General features: G+C 30.0%; 2 protein-coding genes across 3 annotated transcripts in view; one reads left to right on the forward strand and one right to left on the reverse strand.

Moving 5' to 3' along the window:
• Positions 1-3,892, forward strand: part of LOC111697685 (protein msta) — a 23,830-nt gene extending 19,938 nt beyond the window's left edge. The window contains exons 20-21 of one of the 2 annotated variants that reach the window (XR_002764355.1): positions 344-488; positions 3,816-3,892. Coding sequence is in view for 1 of the 2 variants with exons in the window: in XM_023467767.1 (XP_023323535.1) it covers positions 344-431 (88 nt within the window). In the remaining variant the exon portion in view is untranslated. Of the gene's footprint in view, positions 1-343; positions 2,300-3,815 lie in introns of those variants that run through there. The other variant, XM_023467767.1, reaches the window with a different exon arrangement.
• On the reverse strand, positions 2,626-19,013 carry LOC111697684 (lebercilin). The gene is made up of 19 exons (XM_023467766.1): positions 18,935-19,013; positions 18,280-18,349; positions 17,664-17,730; positions 16,158-16,231; positions 15,713-15,746; positions 11,723-11,787; positions 11,252-11,336; positions 10,429-10,530; positions 9,950-10,050; positions 9,367-9,448; positions 8,775-8,918; positions 7,883-7,993; positions 6,979-7,361; positions 6,450-6,486; positions 5,874-5,960; positions 4,490-4,663; positions 3,807-3,887; positions 3,270-3,331; positions 2,626-2,907 (listed from the first exon to the last, which is right to left on the reverse strand). The coding sequence occupies exons 2-19, from the start codon at positions 18,333-18,335 to the stop codon at positions 2,787-2,789; spliced, it is 1,866 nt and encodes a 621-aa protein (XP_023323534.1). The 5' UTR covers positions 18,336-18,349; positions 18,935-19,013; the 3' UTR covers positions 2,626-2,786.
• Positions 19,014-19,020: the final 7 nt, after the last annotated feature.

Below are 19,020 nucleotides of genomic sequence, written 5' to 3' on the forward strand. Positions count from 1 at the left end.
TGTACAGATTGTACAGATGATATAGATTACACAGATTATACAGATTATACAGATTATATAGATTTTACAGATTATACAGATTTTACAGATTATACAGATTATACAGATTATACAGATTTTACAGATTAAATAGATTATACAGATTATCCAGAATATACAGATTATACAGATTATACAGATTATACAGATTACATAGATTATACAGATTATGCAGATTATACAGATTATACAGATTTTACAGATTACATAGATTATACAGATTATACAGAATATAAAGATTATAAAGATAATACAGATTATATTCTGGTCAGAAAGTATCTCAATGCATAATCTGTGTTTTTAGGATTGAAGGATTAATAAATCATCCAAACCTAGAACAAGGATACTCAGCTCTTCTTAGAATACTCTGCAAGCATCCTGCACTACATTAATTTATTAGAATACTCTGCAAGTATCCTGCTTTACATTAATCTACTATAGAATACTTTGTAAGTATCTTGCTCTACATTAATTTATTAGAATACTCTGCAAGTATCCTGCTCTACATCAATATACTAGAATACTCTGCAAGTATCCTGCTCTACATTGATTTATTAGAATACTCTGCAAGTATCCTGCTCTACATCAATATACTAGAATACTCTGCAAGTATCCTACACTACATTGATTTATTAGAATATTCTGCAAGTATCGTACTCTACATTAATCTACTAGAATATTCTGCAAGTATCCTGCTCTACATTAATGTATTAGAATACTCTGCAAGCATCCTACTCTACATCAATCTACTATAGAATACACTGCAAGTATCCTACTCTACATCAATCTACTATAGAATACACTGCAAGTATCCTACTCTACATCAATCTACTAGAATACTCTACAAGTATCCTGCTCTACATTAATACACTAGAATACTCTGCAAGTATTCTGCTCTACATTAATCTACTATAGAATACGCTGCAAATATCCTGCTCTACATTAATCTACTAGAATACTCTGCAAGTATTCTGCTCTACATTAATTTACTAGAATACTCTGCAAGTACCCTACTCGATATTAATTTATTAGAATACACTGCAAGAATCCTACTCTACATTAATTTATTAGAATATTCTGCAAGTAACCTGCTCTACATTAATCTACTAGAATACACTGCAAGGATCCTATCCTACATTAATATACTAGACTGCACTGTAAGTATCCTGCTCTACATTAATCTACTAGAATACACTGCAAGTATCTTACTCTACATTAATCTACTAGAATACTTTGCAAGTATCCTACTCTACATTAATCTACTAGAATACTCTGCAAGTATCCTGGTCTACATTAATATACTAGAATACTCTGCAAGTATCCTACTCTACATTAATCTACTATGCAAGTATATTTTACACAAAATAATGATTTCTGATTTTTTAACTTTGACGTCCAAATCACCCTGGTTATTTGTGAACACTGAACAATGAACACTATAGGGGGGAGTGAATTTCCAAAAATAAAACAATTTGCTTGAAATCATTACGGCGAAAGTCAATTCTTATGTAAAAAAAAAACAATTCTAAGAACAATTTCTGTTATGATACTTTTTAATTAGAGGTCGTCTTCGTTAGCTAGCTGGCACTGCAAATTTTGACCTTTATGTCTTTTTCTGAGATCTGTTATTTCGCAATATGCAATCAATATGTTTCCAATATTCATGGCGATAGTCATTCTACTGTAAAATCAATTCTTAAACAATTTCTTTCATGATACTTTTTGACGACATCCAATCAAAAAGTGTTATAAACGAAATTGTTCTTAGAATTGTTTTTAACATTAGAAATGCCTATCGCTGCAATAATTGAAAGCGTATTGCATGCTTATTGCGAAATCACCAATCTCAAAAAAGAGTACATTTAGGTAAACAATTGGAGTGCCAGTTAGCTAACGAAGACGACCTCTAATCAAATAATTTTTTTTTAGAATGGCTTTTCACATAGGAATTGACTATCGCCGTAATAATTTAAAGCATATTGCATGCTTATTGCGAAATAACAGATTTCAGAAAAAAGGTATATATAGGTCAAATTTTGCAGTGCCCGTTAGCTAACGAAGACGACCTCTTATCAAAAACTGTCATGAAAGAATTTGTTCTTAGAATTGTGTTTTACATAAGAATTGACTTTCGCCGGAGTTCTGTGATGAAACTTTTAAATTCACTACCCCCTAATGAACACGCCTTTTCATGTCAATGTATGTCTTAATTTTTTAGCTTTATTTTAACTAGTGTTTCAATAAATTTCAATTTCAATAGCGTTTATTGTTTAAGTTTTATCTAAAGAATTCAACACTATAAATCAAAAAAATGGAAATATATTACAGTCGTACATATCTATATATAAATTTGGCTTGTCTGTCTGTTTGTTTGTCTGTTTGTTTGTATCCAATAAACGTCAAAACGGCTGAACCGATCATTCGCGGATTTTCAGAAAAAAAATCGTGGATTTTCAAAATTTTCAAAAATTTAATGAAGATCGAATTTTGATGGAGACAAATATTTAAAATTTCAATCATTCATAAACCTTCCCTGGGGTAACATGAGATCCCACAAAAAATTTGGGCCCGATCGGTTCAGCCGTTTTGACGTTTATTGGATACAAACAAACAGACACCCAAACACCAAGACAAGCCAAATTTATATATAGATATATATAATGACGACGACTTTTTCCTAGCTTTTCAACAGCATGAAATAGAAAAGTCGTCTACATTGTATTGATACAAACACCGACCCCTGTATCTCAGAAAGATTGTTGGTAAATATGAGGAGTAGATCTGGGCCGTAGATCAGGATCTCGAAAATCAAAAGATTCAATATTTTCTTCCGAAAACTTGACAGATTTCAATCCTCCCGCGGAACTCCTATAACGGTTTAAAATGTAAAAGGTGACAGTAATTGTAATGTCAATTAACCCTGAAATAAAAGAGGGGTATGCTGGATGCACAACGGTATATTTTAGAACGATAAATAATGTTAAAGATATCGTAGCTCTTTCAGCTTTTCTAGCGTTCAATTATGATAATTCCTCTATTGTGTCTGCAGCAGAAATGTCCTTTTGTGGAGAAACATTGCAATTGAAAACAATCTATAAATCTCCTGACTCTTTAATCTTTTTGTAGCAAAATTAGTAAAACAGAAACGTTGATATAAACAAATGCAATCTATGTAATCAAATATTCCAACTTAAAAAAAAATTACCTTCTATCCCTTTAAAAAATCCTACCTAAAGGACGTTTTTAGAGGTTTTGAAGTGTTTACTAGAATCGAATCTGTTCCGAATAATTCCTATAAAGAAAAGATAAATAAGTTTAGACAAAATAGTGCATTGAACAGTATTAAACTTGTATATAACCATCTGATAATTTCTATGCACAAGTAGTACAGGGGTTTCTTAATAAACATGGAAATTAAATACGCCATAATTAAGTTTCTTCTTTTCCAGTAACAATTTTAGCATTTAAAGGTTGTTCTTTAAGCCACCATTTTTTTGTACTCCTTAAACTAAAATTTGTGCAAAATTTTTCAGTACTTAGTGATCAAACTTTTAGACAGCCTCAACTTAAAAGTGTCGCAACGCCTTGGTCTTTATTTTTAAAGATATTAAAGAAATAATTGGGAAAATGCTTCTGTATTTTGTTTAGGAGCGTTCACAACTTGGTTTGTAGTGCCATGCACAAAAATATTATATGTTCATATGATAAATATAATAATTTGATAATTTGACTTTCGATATTTAAACTTTTATAAAGCAAAATCGTACCTTCATCAGATTATGTCTGCGATGGCTATTGTTGGACCCCATACTACTGTGTTTAGAGGATAACGTTGAAATCAATTCATCCTGAGGTATATATTTTTAAATAAGTTAAAGTTAAGCTTCACGGCTTTAAGTAATCTGAGATAGAAACTTTTAAATAAGTTAAAGTTAAACTTTATGACTTTAATTCGTTCCTGAGATAGAAAATTTTAAGTGAGTTGAAGTAAGCTTTATGGCTTCAATTATTCTTGATATAGAAACTTTTTAATAAGTCGAAGTTTAGCTTCATAAATTTAATTCGTTCTGAGGTAAAACCTTTTTTAGAAGTTTTAAGTTAAGCTTCATGGTTTTAATTCATTTTGAGAAAAAAAACTTTAAAATAAGTTGAAGTTAAGTGCATCACGGATATATTATTTCTTTAAGCTAAAAATAATTTCTTTCCTTTAACTCTAATTTTATAAGCGATTAATCTTCGCAACCTGAGGCCGAAATTAAAGAATCTGAGCGGCGGCTTAAATTTAAACCGCGGCTTAAATATGGTTGGTTCCACTTAAAATTGTATCAAATATTTCAAGATTTAAGCCGTCGCTTAATTAAAACCGGGGTTTGGCGGATTTAAGCCCCGGCTCAAATTTTTTAAATTCGGCTAGATATCCGTTTAAAGCGAATAATTTTGATTAGCTTACATTAGGAATTGAATTCAACTCCAGATGGTTTTCGGTGAAATAACTCTCCTCCTTGTTCTCGTTTAGGTGGACTTCTTTATCAGTCCCATTAGATAAAACGTTTTCAAGCAGATTTACTTCAGATCCTTCATCATTAGGAGAACTCTCAGCAGGCAACCATAGTCTCACTTTATCCTTTTAAAGAATCTGTCAGCGTAATTTCAAGTAACCCTCCATGCACAGATAAAGAGCCTGATTTTTATAACGGTTTAAAACTTAAAAGCTTTGTTTTATCAACAATAAATCACAGTGTAATGTTTTTTTGTTTCTTTAAACTGTTTATTTTCATTTGCAGTTTCAGACTGTCGCTTTTCTGCCATGGAAAGCGTTTATTTCTGTGAGTTTCTCCATTGCTTCCGAAAAACTAGTCACTTTCGCAGAAAATCCGCAAGTGATAATAAACAGTAAAAAAAATATCTATTTTATTGTTGATCTGATAATACAAGACTGTTGTTAATCAGGTATAGTCATCTTTGCATGGAGGGTCACTTGAAGTTACGCTTACCATTCCTTTAATTGGGATGAATTGCTTTATAGGAAATTGGATTATATAGGGTTACCCACAAAGGATGAGACAACCGAAAACTCTAAAAATGTTAGGATCCCAAGGCTAAAATACATCAAAAGAATTCATCAAATGTCGTATTCTTCACTTTCTGAGAATGGAATGTTGCAGATATTTCGTTTTTTAATTAAATGATTATATGGAGCTCTTTGAAACTGTTCCTGCATATTAATGGCTATTTATTTATTTTCGCAAATACTGAAATTTACGTAATACAGTAAAAAAACTCATTGAACAATTGTCAAGACGACATTTGATAAATTCTTCCGATGTATTCATTATTAAGGGTTTCACTGTAAGAAAGATAGAAGTTTACAGTTTCAGGGAATCATAAATATAAGGCAACAGACTGTATAAATTCCTCAAAATCGTCTCTGAAGTCTCATCCTTTGTGGATAACCCTGCAGGCGGAAGATTTTGTATTTAAAAACCTATAAATTTCGTATTCCAAGAAAGTTCTCTATCAGTCATGGTTATGACACCTTCTATAAATATGTAAATAAAAAAAAACCCGAGTTCTCATATTTACATGAGTAAAAACCTTTTTTTTTGTTGTCAATGTGGACAATTTTCATTTACAAGATTTTGTTGTTGATTATCAAATGAATAATTTTAAGGGACCCCCCATTTCCAAAATGGATTTTCAACGATATCCTTTTCACATTTAACTGAACAAAAATTAGGAATATACCAAGTAAAAAAGTGTTAAATCCAGACAATGTCCTTCTATGTTTCTACTGCATATATTGAAAAAACCATTTTTCATTTAGAAAAACAAACCTCTGGTGTGGGTGTAACCAAAGCATTTCTTGGGGATTCAGAATTTTTTTCATCGAATTTTGTCATCTTAACTTTAGGTGTCAAGTCCTGGAACATAAAAAATTTACAATTTGACTTTTTTTTATTTTGAAATTTTGTTTCTTGATTTTTGGTCTGGGAAAGCTAAAGATGGCCACGTTCGACTTTTTTTTCATTTCCTTCGTTCATAGTGAACAACCCATTTCGTTTTTTTTAATCGTTCAAAAAATAATTGATTTCGTTCGTTCTCAAAATTATCATTAATTTTCCATCTATTTCTTTGTTTTATCACTAAAGGATCTTTCAGTAAAATCGTTCGTCCAGTAAAAATAACTATAGTTTTTTTTAAAATTGTTTAAAAAGCACTTTCGTTTGTAAAGTTTTTTCACAATATTTTAGAAAATTCGTTCGTTCAGTAAAATAAACGATCATTTTTCAAGTTTGTTCGAAGTATTTTAAATCGTTCTTTGTATTTATTCATTTCTCTGAACGATTCATTTTGTTCGTCCATCGTTTGATTTCTCTAAAAAACACCTTTTCCATGTATTTGTCATATACCTTTAATTTGATGGGACCATTATGCTCGAAAAAGTCCCTAAAATATTTTAATATCAAATTGTAGAAATATCATTAAAATGTTATTAAATGATCAAACAACATTGAAGTCCAAAAACACTTTCTTCAATTGAAAAGACTGACAGTAATTAGTAAAGTTACATCATGTGCATTGAAGTCAGGACTTATGTTTTTTAAATCTCGGGTTTAAGGATAGATCCCCATCTTATGCAGTCCTACACGGATTAATTTAATCTCTCTTCCATATTCCGAGTTGGCCATACCCTGCAGGATTAACTAAAATGAAGAGATTAACAACTGATCCTCACATATTTGTAAGTGCCCGATTTGGATATTGAGATCTCAAGATAAACAATACTTCACACAAGTTCCGACTTTAATAAATCTTTTTGTAGATTTATAACATTTACAAAATCCTGAGCAAAATTTGTAATTAAAGGCAAAGCGGAGAAGATGTTTTCTTCTTTAGCCATTCATGTTCAACATATGTAGTTTAATGTATAGTTTATACCTTATAGAGGAAAAAGTACCATTCTCGTAATTTGTATCATTTTCAGTATCAGTTTCATCATGTTTCTTTCTAGGCAAAGAACTTTCAGATTTGTCCTCTTCAGAACTTTCCTGCACGCTGTCATCATCTTTCTCATGAACTTCAAATGCATCTTCGAAATCTTCATCATAGTTTTCATCAATATGTACACTATTGATGATAGTCTCATCGTCAGTTGGAGTGTGGTCAATAACATCATCGAAAAAGTCTATTTCTGGAGATGCTTCAACCTTTACGTTTGGTTTTTCAACAGTTTCAATTCGTTTGCTAGGTTTAGGAGTTTTGAGAATCGGATTTTGTTCTTTCTTTTCAGGTCTTACAGTCAAATCATTGTCATTTTCCTCCTAAAACATTGAAGTTGATAAACCCTAAAAAGGTTGGGAGCTTTTTATGGTTCATTAGCGAGAAAACATATCTGAATAATGTAAAAGATTTTTTTATTTAGTACAAATTGTGTTTTACATGTTATCATCCAATTATTTGTTCTTAAAAGTCAAAAAGTTTCAAATTTACTTTTACACAAATGAGAGCGGCAGCTGCCGGAATACATTTTTACATTTAAGGTGGCCTAACTCCCCTTCCGGACTTTATAGGGCTAGTACGTTTTACGAACACCAAAACAACTTTAAAGCAAGCAAACAGTATTGTTTAAGTTTAGTTAATTAATTGATATAATCAGTTTACTGTTCAATAAGATTTAATTGACTAAATATAATGAATAATAGCACCAAATCTATGTAGAAAATTAAATCAATGTAGAATATTAAATTTATTTAAGTTCATTATGTTTTGTAATAGTTGTGGTTATAAAACGAAAGCTTTTCAACTTAAAGTATTTTTAAAATAAATTAAAAGGAAAAAATACCTTGTTTTCCAAATCATTTGAAATGACTGCAAATGAATTTCCTTTCTGATGTTTCTTCACCTTCAACTCAGCTCTAGAGTTAAGCAAACTTTTAATACCAGTTGTATCCCTCTGAAAACAAGATGAAACAGATTTTAACAAATTAGAAATAATTCTACTCCTAATTTTTTGAAGAACTTGATTTTCGATTTTACAAAAAAAAATAAGTTAATAAAAACTAAAGTGTACAAATTTATAAAATTTGTATCGATTCTGGAAGTGCAAAAAATAATCCCTCGGTCAATGAGGAAAAGTGTGAAATAATCTACCAAAAAATGAGTCCAATTTTTTTCACCAATTAAGTACAGTGTGTCCCACAAAACATGATAGTAGCAAGACGACTTAAATTATGTATTTATTCTTTTCAATAATTTGTTCAGATTTAGACAATTTTGGTTTTATTTCATAAAATTGAAATCTGAACGAAATTCTCAATATCTCCGATAATATTGACGGCAAAAAATGCAGACCGCAGTTTTGAAATCCCAGGGCAGGAGAATTTTGTGGTTATTGAATCATAAATGTGAAAGTAGGTTGACAACTAAATGTCACTAACATCTTAAGAGTTCAAAGGCGACTTTAAGTCGTCCTTCTACTGGTATGTTTCGTGGGACACCCTGTATTTAAGTTTTGTTGTGAATATCGAATGAAAAATGCTTCGAAAAGTTGGAATTATTTGTTTTGAAACCTGAGACAGGTTTCCTAGGAATAAACAGGAATAAAAAGAAAGCTAAGAAGATAGAGATTATGAAATCAAATCAGAATTTACAAGAATACTAAATTATTATCGTAAACCATCTATTTTATTAAAAAACAATTAAGATAAACAATTAATAAAAAAAAGTAATAGAACCTGAGACAGGTTCCCGGTTGAGCTTGATATTTTCATCTGGTTGTATCTATATCCATCTCCTCGACTATATATATTCATACGGTTCAACTTCTTCTCTTTCTCCACTAGGATTTCTTCAAGCTGTTGTATCCGCTCTTCAGCTTCCTGAGATGGGGATTTCTTAATAACTAGTTACCCTTGGAATTTTTGAACATTTGTAAAAAATACGAATTTTAAAATTTTGAGTAAAGAGCTGTATTATATAGATTAGGGTTCCGCCCCTTATCCAGCAACAGTTTAAGCGTTTGAATGGTTGCTCTTAAATCGGACACACTTTTTTACGTTGTAAACTTTTCTGTAATTAAAGGTAGGTTTTTTACTTTAACCTAGCTCATGTCAAATAACCATATTAGTTGAACAAAATATCTTCAATTACGATGCAGGCGCAATTTTAAGTGTCGACATGGCTGATTTAATGACAGATTTTAGACCATTTGTTAATTATGGACGGAAAACTAAGGGTACCGCTGTGAATCGGACATACCCTTCTTTTTAAACAAACGGTCACTTGAAATTTCGTCTATAGTCCCTTTTCTTTTAATATAAATTATACCTTTAGTTTTCGCTTTGCCTCTTTTTTCCTTTTAATTTCTGCCGCTAGTTGCTGCTTGTTACTCCGTTCAAGTACATCTTGCCTATACATTGATAATTAATTATATTGTTTAAACATCAAGGTGTTTAATGACCTATACATTGATAATTAATTATATTGTTTAAACATCAAGGTGTTTAATGACCTATACATTGATAATTAATTATATTGTTTAAACATCAAGGCATGTACCGGCATGGTTAAAGTGGATTGACAAGACATTACTAGTACGACTTGCGTTGTGTAGCTCCTCTAGCTTTGAATTTACAGACAAGTATGATAAAAGCAAATTCTTCTGGATATATATTATAAATAAAAACATATTTGCACTTTACAATAGCGCTTTAATAAGAGTTAGGAAAGCCAATCAGAAGTCGAGAAATTTTTAAACTTTGGCGCGCAGTCTATGAGAGAACTCTTTTTGGTCGGAACAAAGTAGGCATATCCAAAAAGAGAGAAAAAGAACGAATTAACCAGAAATCAAAGGGTATCCGATTCTAAAGTTTTAAGCTCTGGACACTTTTTAAAAAATAGCTTTTCCCACCTATGAATTAAATCTCTGTATTGAACATCTCTGATTTCAAGTCTCTCCCTGACATCTGTTAACTCTGCAGCTAGAACAACTCTCTCATCAAGCTTCTTCTCCTGAAACAAAAAAAGTCTTTAAAAATGAAATTTTCCTTTTCTCAAAATCTATTTTATAACCTCTATATTTGTAATGTAATTTTTAACAGAATTCATAGCTTACAATTATCAAAGTTTAACGACATCAGGTTGCAAAGTTGTAAAGGAATAGAGCCTTTACCACAAACCCTGGTTTTCTATTACTTATATTTTTGCAACTCAATGTAGTAGACCTTAGATATTTCTAATTATAAAATCAAAGGTTTACGACATTGGATGGCAAAAATAAAGGGTTTAGAAAATCAGAGTTTTTGGCCTGGACTCAATTCCTTTGAGTCAAGACATCGGTTTCTTTTTAGCTGTTTTTTTTCTCTTGATTTTCTTTATATTTCTATTTACCTTATTTAGTTTAGTTAACTCTTTATTATTATCTCTAAGCTGCATCAGCTGTTTATCCTTCTCTTTCAGCTTTTCTAGCATCTTCTTACTGGACTCCTGAGCCTGAAATATTTAAATAAAAAATATATTTTTTTTTTAGGTTTTAACCTCAAAATAAGGACGTTTGTGCAAAGCAAGGTGTTAAAAATGACTTATACTGTCTTTCCAGAGGTGTTTGGTTACTGTGCATAATTCATCAGATTTCATATACAGGTTTACCCACAAAGGATGAGACTTAAGAGACGATTGTTCGGAATTTGTTTAGTCCGTTTTCTTGCAGTCAGGGTTCTTCAAGACGAACGCTGAACAGTTTCTGTGTTTATATTTGTAAACATCAAAATACAGTTTTATCCTTTGAAGGTAACCCTACTTAACTCGTTTTTTTAAATTGATCAAATATCAGTTCTTTTAAAACGAAAGAAACTATAAAATAATTTGTTGTGTGTGTAATAATTGTGTGATTAGGCATATAGCACATTTATAACTTTTAGTGGATGAAAGTCATAAACTTGAAAAGATACGTCAGAGAACCTCACATAAGGCTTTTGAACTTGACATTTTTTCAAATATTACTATTTCGTGCTAAATATTCAGCTTTAGTTCAAATGTATTTCAATATTTTTTCAAAATGAAAAATATATTTATTGCTTTAAACTTTAAAGTTTAGAGAGCAAACAATTTCTTCAATACTTAGTTCTATTTTTCAAATTGTTATATTTTTAAGATTATTTTTTATTGTAATATTAATATAAACAAAAGATAAATATTTCAAAAAGATTTTAACCTGCTTCATTTTAGATCTAAGGACTCTTATTTCTTCATTGTGAGCATTTAGTATAACAGGGAGTTCGCTTTCAGTATTTGTAAACCTATTCAAAATATACAGTTCTATATATATATATAAATATAGAAAACTCTGGAATAGGAAGACGACTTTCAGACTCAATTTATGACTTTATAGGCCAAGAGACAAAGCAATTGAGCAGTGTACACAGACCCATTTCACTTAAATGGTGTTTGATATATAGTATCTAGTAGAACTGATTGATTTGTAAGAACACCAAATACACTCAAGTATTAATAGGATGTCGTCTTCCTATTCCATTATTTTCTGGTTCTCACTGTACGCTGATAAACAAATGAATAAATGTAACAAATGATGAACATCCTAATGTTAAACAAAATCTAAGTAGTTTTCAAGACTGATCAATGAAAAATGTTTCTAAATAATAGAAATATTTAAAAATGTGTTTACTTCAAAAGCTCTTTCTCTTGTTTCACTACAACTCTTTTTAATGTTTTGTTCTCTAGTGTTGCATCCTGAAACAAAAACAAGAAATTTAAAAAATTATTTGCCACTTTGAGCTTCAATTTAATGAAAGTCATTTGAATTTCTTTCTTTTTTGTTAGGGGCGTTAAATAACTTAGAATTAGAAATCTATGATATGATTTTTAGAAAATCCGAGAAATACATGGTTTGAAGGGTAGCGTAGAAAACAATCAAAATTTCACCATTTTCAATACGGTTTTAACAATTTGTGTTGCGGTTGCTACACAAATCTAGATAATTGTCATTGAAAAATTGTCTAATTTTTATTTGGACCGATCGAATTTTTTTAAATAACAATAGTCAGATTAAACAAATGTAATTCATCAATTATCATTTAATAATTGATATTGTAAGGAAAGTTGTATGGATAGAAAGTACAAAACAATATTATATATATGAAGTTTGAAAGGTTTGTTTACGTTTTGAAATTTGACAGTTCAGCTTGGTTGCTGATCAGGGCAGTTTGACCGGCCATGGGCCATCACTGGTTACTAAGAGAAATTGAGTTTTTTTCAACAAACTCAAATTATCTCATCTTTATCTTTGCACCCTGATGGTGTAAATGTTTGATAATTTCAAAATCAGATTATTTGATCAAAAATAATTCATGGTTTGAAATATCTCAGGTCTACTACTTTGGGTTGCAACGATATAGGGATTGGAAAATCAGAGTTTGAGGCAAAGACTCAATTACTTTTGTTTGTTTACTCTAAAAAAAGTTTTTAAGCTATTCATAATTTAGAATGTAACCAAACCTTTTTCATTTCATAGTTACATTAATTTTTGACCAGGAATTCAATACTGTTTGTGTAGCTCTATTGTGACTGATGTAAAATCCAGGTAAACGTTTAAATATCAAGGTTTAAGAGACTCGATACGTAAACCTTAATTATTCATCAACTTCATCGGATAATACAACATGTTTTAGTAAAAGAAGAATGTTAACATGAATTCTGGTATTACATGACTGGATCGACATTGAAATGTCGCAGCGTCCAGGTCTCTGGTATAACCTTACTTACTCACTTGAACATTTTAGAACTACAAACTCAAGTACTTAAAGCTTCAATTTATAGGATCAATTAATTTTACAGAATCCCTTTTTTTGGAGTTAGAGCATAGACAGTTTAATGTGACTTGTTTACCCTATTATCTTACTATAGCTAAACCACTCGGTGGTACAATTTCAAAATCGACTTGAATTTAAGTCGCGGCTCAAATATGGTTGGTTCCAATTAAAATCGTATTTAATATTTCAAGATTTAAGCCGGCGCACAATTGAAACCGGTTTTTGGTGGATTTTTGACACGGCTCAAATTCAGTAAATTCGGACACTGGTAAGTTTCAAAAACTTTTATTTATGGATATTTTAAAGGTTCTGCAAAAATCTGAGAAGTAGAGAAAAAATGCTCAGAACTAACAAAAAATATAGGTTTTTCCTTATATTTATTTTATTGAGAAGTTTAATTAAAGCAAACTTTGATGCATTATTATTGAATGACGAAAAATGTTATTCAACAAAAACAACCTTCATTTTAGATTTGCTGTCGGAGGTTTCATCTTCCTTTTTAGTTTTACTTCCTGTGCTTTCATTTTCAACAGATGTAGAATCATGCTCATAGGGTTCTACCTTTATAAATCTAGGCATTTGTCTGAAACCCACAATTCGATTCTACATACACATTTGTTCATCTCCGACCGTTCAATTTTAGATTTAACATGTGTGAATATCTTTGGTCCCGAAAAAGTTATTTTTAATCGAAAAATTTAATTTTCAAAATCGTCAATAAGTAATTCGTTGTCTTATGTTCAGATTCAAAAACGAATGTTAACAAATTTGTTTGAAAAAAATAAACTTTAATCTTTATTTCCACAATATATTAAATTAAAAAAAGAATATCTTAATATTAAAATTAGCTTTATATGATTAAACTTCAATTAGACCTGTTGAATTTGAGTTAAAATTGTTAAATATGGAAAGCGTATAACGTTACAAAAATCATATATCCTATATTTTATTTGCATTATTTCTTAATTTGAAAGTCTTTCAGGTTTGGACATGGTCGTTCATAATAATAAGTTACCTATCGTTCTTGAACGATTAATTTTTGTTATGTAAATATTTCAAATCGCTGTTTTGCTTTAAAATGGAAACGTGCTTTTTTAATGTTTAATCATTCATCGTTTATAAGTTTCTTGCATTTTTGGCTCTGAGGAAACCACAATTAAAAATAACCAATTTTTAATGAAAAATCATAGAAATCTTTTTCATTTCTGATCAGAAGGGTCAAATATAAATACATTATTCTCGTCAAGCTTACAGCTTGGTAAATATACCTAATGGTAAAATCTAAAGTGCCAAACTGAATTTTCTTGCAAAATAACACTTTAATCTTATTCACTGATCTTAACGTTTCCAAGGGGAAATATTCTTTAAAAATGTTTTGGGATAAAAAATAATAAATTTGTTCTTAATCAATGTAAAATTCTTTAATTTTTTCAAAAAGAAATTTGTTACAAAATAAATAGAAGTTAATATAAACCCTCTCAACTTGTCAAGGTTATAGAAAGGAATGATTATTATCTTGGAATTCCAACATTGGAACTAATTTTACTGAATTTCATGCCGCCAATCATAACTCCACACTTTGGGCTGAATGTCAAAACTTATAAATAGACTAGCTGAAGCGCCCGGCGTTGCCCGTGGAATAATAAAAAAATTGAAAAAGAAATAATTTAGAATTTGTTTAGGATTTGTTTACCCCCAGGGTACTCATAGGTTTCTTCAAAAAATATCAGCCCATTCGTTTCAGCCGTTTGGCCGGCAATGAGGAACATATATACGAATGTCTTGTTTTATTATATAGATAAACGAGCATAACATTTTTCATATTGCACTGCAAAAATTAATTTTTATTTTGTTCCCATAAAATATTAATTTGTTCCTGCTTTGTTTCTCTTGGAGTATAAAATGCTTTTTTCCAAAGGAATATCATTTAGTCTTAGACAATCTAGATCTTAGGCCACCATAGTTTCAGTAGAAGTGAATATTTTCATTTACTGATAGCGCCGATTGAAGGATTCATAACTCTGATTGGATAATGAGATAGATAGAAAGATATTTGTTACCGCTGAAATATTTCCATTGGTTCAGAATAGACAACAAACACATGACTGAACCCTGATTGGATCAGGCGCTAATGGACTTGGCATATAGGATTCATTAAAATTTTTATTATTTAATTTTTCTGGAGGTTTAAATTTCCATTGATTCTAATTTTTCTAAGACTATAGATACAATTATAGTTCCTTATAACATTATGTTCCCCAAGGGCGAGTAGTCATTCTGATTGGCTGGGTTTACGTAATGGTTAACCAATGGACAAAAAGAGGACTACCTTGATTTCGATGGTTTATTGAGCTAAATCAAACCAACATACGACAATATATCAATTCTCTCAAATATACAAGCTCGTCATAATGTCTGCTGCTCTATTCCTTGTCTAAATGACGCACTTCCGGCTTACAATCTCAACTTCAAGAGCCAAGCGAAGAGGAGCTACGCTGAATTTGAACTTTATTTTATGTGAGTATTATTATGTGTTCATGATGGATTCTGGAAGATTGTTTCTGCTCAATCGCACCTTACCGTTTTAGTTTTGACGAGTGCAGACTTTCTTGCCGTTTTCTTCCTTTTTTAAAATCTTTCAAAATCTTCCAAAATCCACAATGAAACCAAGAGCTGACGCCAAAGTATTTTTAGCTAGCTATTGTTATGTAGAGCTCGTAGATTGAAAGAATTCATATTTTTTGCGTAATGTCCTCTAAAACTCATAAAATGTAGCAAAAAATTAGATAAGGATATTTAAAGTATGTTTTGCTAACTGTCCCTTTGAATGTTTTATTTTTTTTTACCTCTAGCTTCTTCATAAGTATTCCAATATCATTCCTGGGAAAGAATAAATATAAATTTTCAAATTTTACAATATTTTTGCAAAACAAAACTCTCATTTTTCCCAAAAAGCCTCTTGTCAATGTGATTCTATATACAGGAACAAATTCAACAAATAATAATTTCCGGTAAAATAAAAATGATATTTTTAAGGTAAATGTAGACAGAAAAAGTGTCAGTCAGACCTCAAAGTGACATGTTATAAAAAGTAACTGATTTCAGTTTTTTTTTCTCATTTTTTTCTTCTTTTTTTCATATAAAGTCTTTTAACTAAGCTAACTGTATTTCTAAAGTTTCTTAAGGCTTTGCTGAAAAAAAGTCATTAGAAATCAGAAAGTCGTCATCACTGTATTGAAAAATAATAAAACAAATTTGTACACACAAAAAAACCTTAAAAAATTACCACACCTAAGCTGATTGTCAAATCTTTTCTGAGCTGATCCAATTCTTTTCCGTAGAGATGATCCCTTGTCTTGAAAATTCTGCAGAAAACACATTTAATATTTAAAAGTTTAGGATTGAGCCGGTATATTGTTGAGTAGAATGAACGTTTGAAAATTCTTATTAAGGTCCTAAAATAAGTTTGCTTCACCGTTTGTAATAATAATCATATGTTTTGACGACCATTCTTTGGAACTTTTCCGCCTTCTGATATTTCGACATAAAAATGTGTAAACTAGCATATTGTTCGGAGTTTAAAGAAAGTTTAAAATGAGAACATGTTCATTATTTTATTAGCATTTTTTTTATCAAATTAAAGCAATATATTAGACAAAGAAGTTGAACTCTTGCCACAAACTTGAACTTTCTAATCCATATTTCTTTGTCACTTAATGGTGTTAACATTTTATATTTTAAAGCATTAAGTTGATCCAGTTGGTTTAACAGAGATCACAGTTTACGATGTCAGATGTTGCACAAACTATCTTTTGTTAAAAAGTGATAAATTATTTTTTTTTCTAACAAATAGTTTTGAATTATTGATTTTACCAAATTATTTATAATTGGTAATTAATTCATTAACTCAATAGTTTAGTTTCAGTCAGATTAGTCTTAATAATCCATAATAGTTTAAATAATTAAACTGTTAAGAATTAATGCTTTGAAAGAGTAAAAAATAGTTTAATTTGCTAAACTGTTTAGAAATTATACATTAGTTCAAATATAGCTATACTGTTTAGAAATAATACAAAATAGTTAAAATATCTAAACTGTTTAGCATTAATCCATAATAGTTTAAATATCTAAACATTTAAAAATAGTACATAACGTTCAAATATAGCTAAACTGTTAAGAAATAATACATAATAGTTCAAATATCTAAACAGTTTAGAAATAGCTAGTAAATTATAGTTTAAATATGTAAACTGTTTTAAAATAAAACATAATGGTTCAAATTTCTAAACGGTTAGAAAATAATATATAATATAGTTTAAATATATGAACTGTTAAAGAATGATGAATAATAGTTCAAATATCTAAACAGTTTAGAAATAGCTGGTACATAATAGTTTAAATATCTAAACTGTTAGAAAATAATATATTATATAGTTTAAATATATATAAACTGTTTAAAAATAATAAATAATAGTTCAAATATCTAAACAATTTAGAAATAGCTGGTAGATAATAGTTAAAATATCTAAACTGTTTAACCCTATCCCTGCTGGGGTACTTGCAAACCAGGATACGCTGGGGGGGGGGGGACCCCCCCCCCCAGCAGGAATAGGGTTAAAAATATTACATAAGGGTTCAAATATCTGATCTGTTTAGAAATAGCTATAGAACATAATTGTTTGAATATATAAACTGTTTAAAAATAATATATAATAGTTCAAATATCTAAACTTTTAAAACATAATATATAATATATTTTGAATATACAAACTGTTTCGACATAATTAATTTACTTACAGATGCTTTCGAAGTGGAACGGCTTGAACTTGAATGTGAAAATCTTTGTAACCCTCCATCTTTAGTTCTAGCGTAAAAACAAAGAAACTGAAAATTCGCCAAAAACTTTTAAATTTGGGTCGTTATTTTTCCGCTTGATCCAAGAAAACATTGGAAAAATAAAAGATTATTAAAATATGGTGTCCCACAATTTAAACTTCGTTTTTGATCTCTGATATAGCTATCTAACAACAAAATGTGGGTCAAAAAGGTTAAGCGTCGTTTTAGCTTTCTACACTGTTCAGTTTACCTTCTAAAAACCTTTTTTTTGGTACCAAAGGAATTGAGTTTTTGATAGAAAAATTAAGTTTTCTTCTTTTTTATATCTTTGCAACCTGAGTGTGTAAATCTTAATTATTTTAAATTTAGAAAATTCTATCCAACAGAATTCATAGTTTGAAATATCTAAGGTCTACGACATTGGAGTGAAAAAAAAGAGTTCGTGGCAAAGACTCAATTTTTATGCCTTTACCAGAGATCAAAACGACATTCTACTCGAGCCTCACGTTTTGTGGGACACCCTGTATATAAAAAAAATAAAAGGTGAACTTTATGTAAATAAATATGAATAAATAACCTTATTCTTGAATATCTGTGAGAAGGATTTGAAGTTTTAGATTTATTACTCAACATTGTAACTCTGTGTTCTAAAAAAAATGATATTAAACATTAGGAATAAAAGTAGAAATAGACTTTGTAATATTTAAAGTATAGGTGACTCATGCTAAAAACCTCCCCCAGCCTCACACCTTTATCTCTTTGTTCTTTTAATGAATGCGGAGTAGTTAGATTGATCTTGATTTCCCTAGGATTTATGTCTGGGATTGTAACGATATCAAGGGATTAAATGTTACAACTTTCCTTGTTAAATAACTTAAAACTGTATATTATTTAAAAATTGTAAAGCTCCGGAAAACCACAATTTTGCACAGAAAAATTAGATAAAATTAATTAGATTTTGAAAGTATCTCTAAAGCCTCTTGTGAAAGTAAAAAAAAAACATGAAGGATTAAAGAAACTGTATTTTTAGAGAGTCATGCCCGATTCACAACTGTATCCTTTAAAGTAAGGTATCGTGTGTATGTGAGCAGAAATAATTTAATTATATGCTTGTTTTTCATTCTAAAAATGGATGATTCTCAATTTTGTTTCTTTTGATGTGTTACTTGCAGTAGATATACCAGAGACAATGAAGGAAGAATTATCAGAATTTAACACTTTTGAAATCTTACCAACATCTTTTCTATCGATGGTTCGATGTATTTCTTCTTTCTCCTCCTCCTTCTCCTCTTCCTCCTCTTCATCCTCTTCCTCCTCA

This window comes from Eurytemora carolleeae, unplaced genomic scaffold, assembly GCF_000591075.1.
Source record: "Eurytemora carolleeae unplaced genomic scaffold, Eaff_2.0 scaffold253, whole genome shotgun sequence".
NCBI lineage: Eukaryota > Metazoa > Arthropoda > Copepoda > Calanoida > Temoridae > Eurytemora > Eurytemora carolleeae.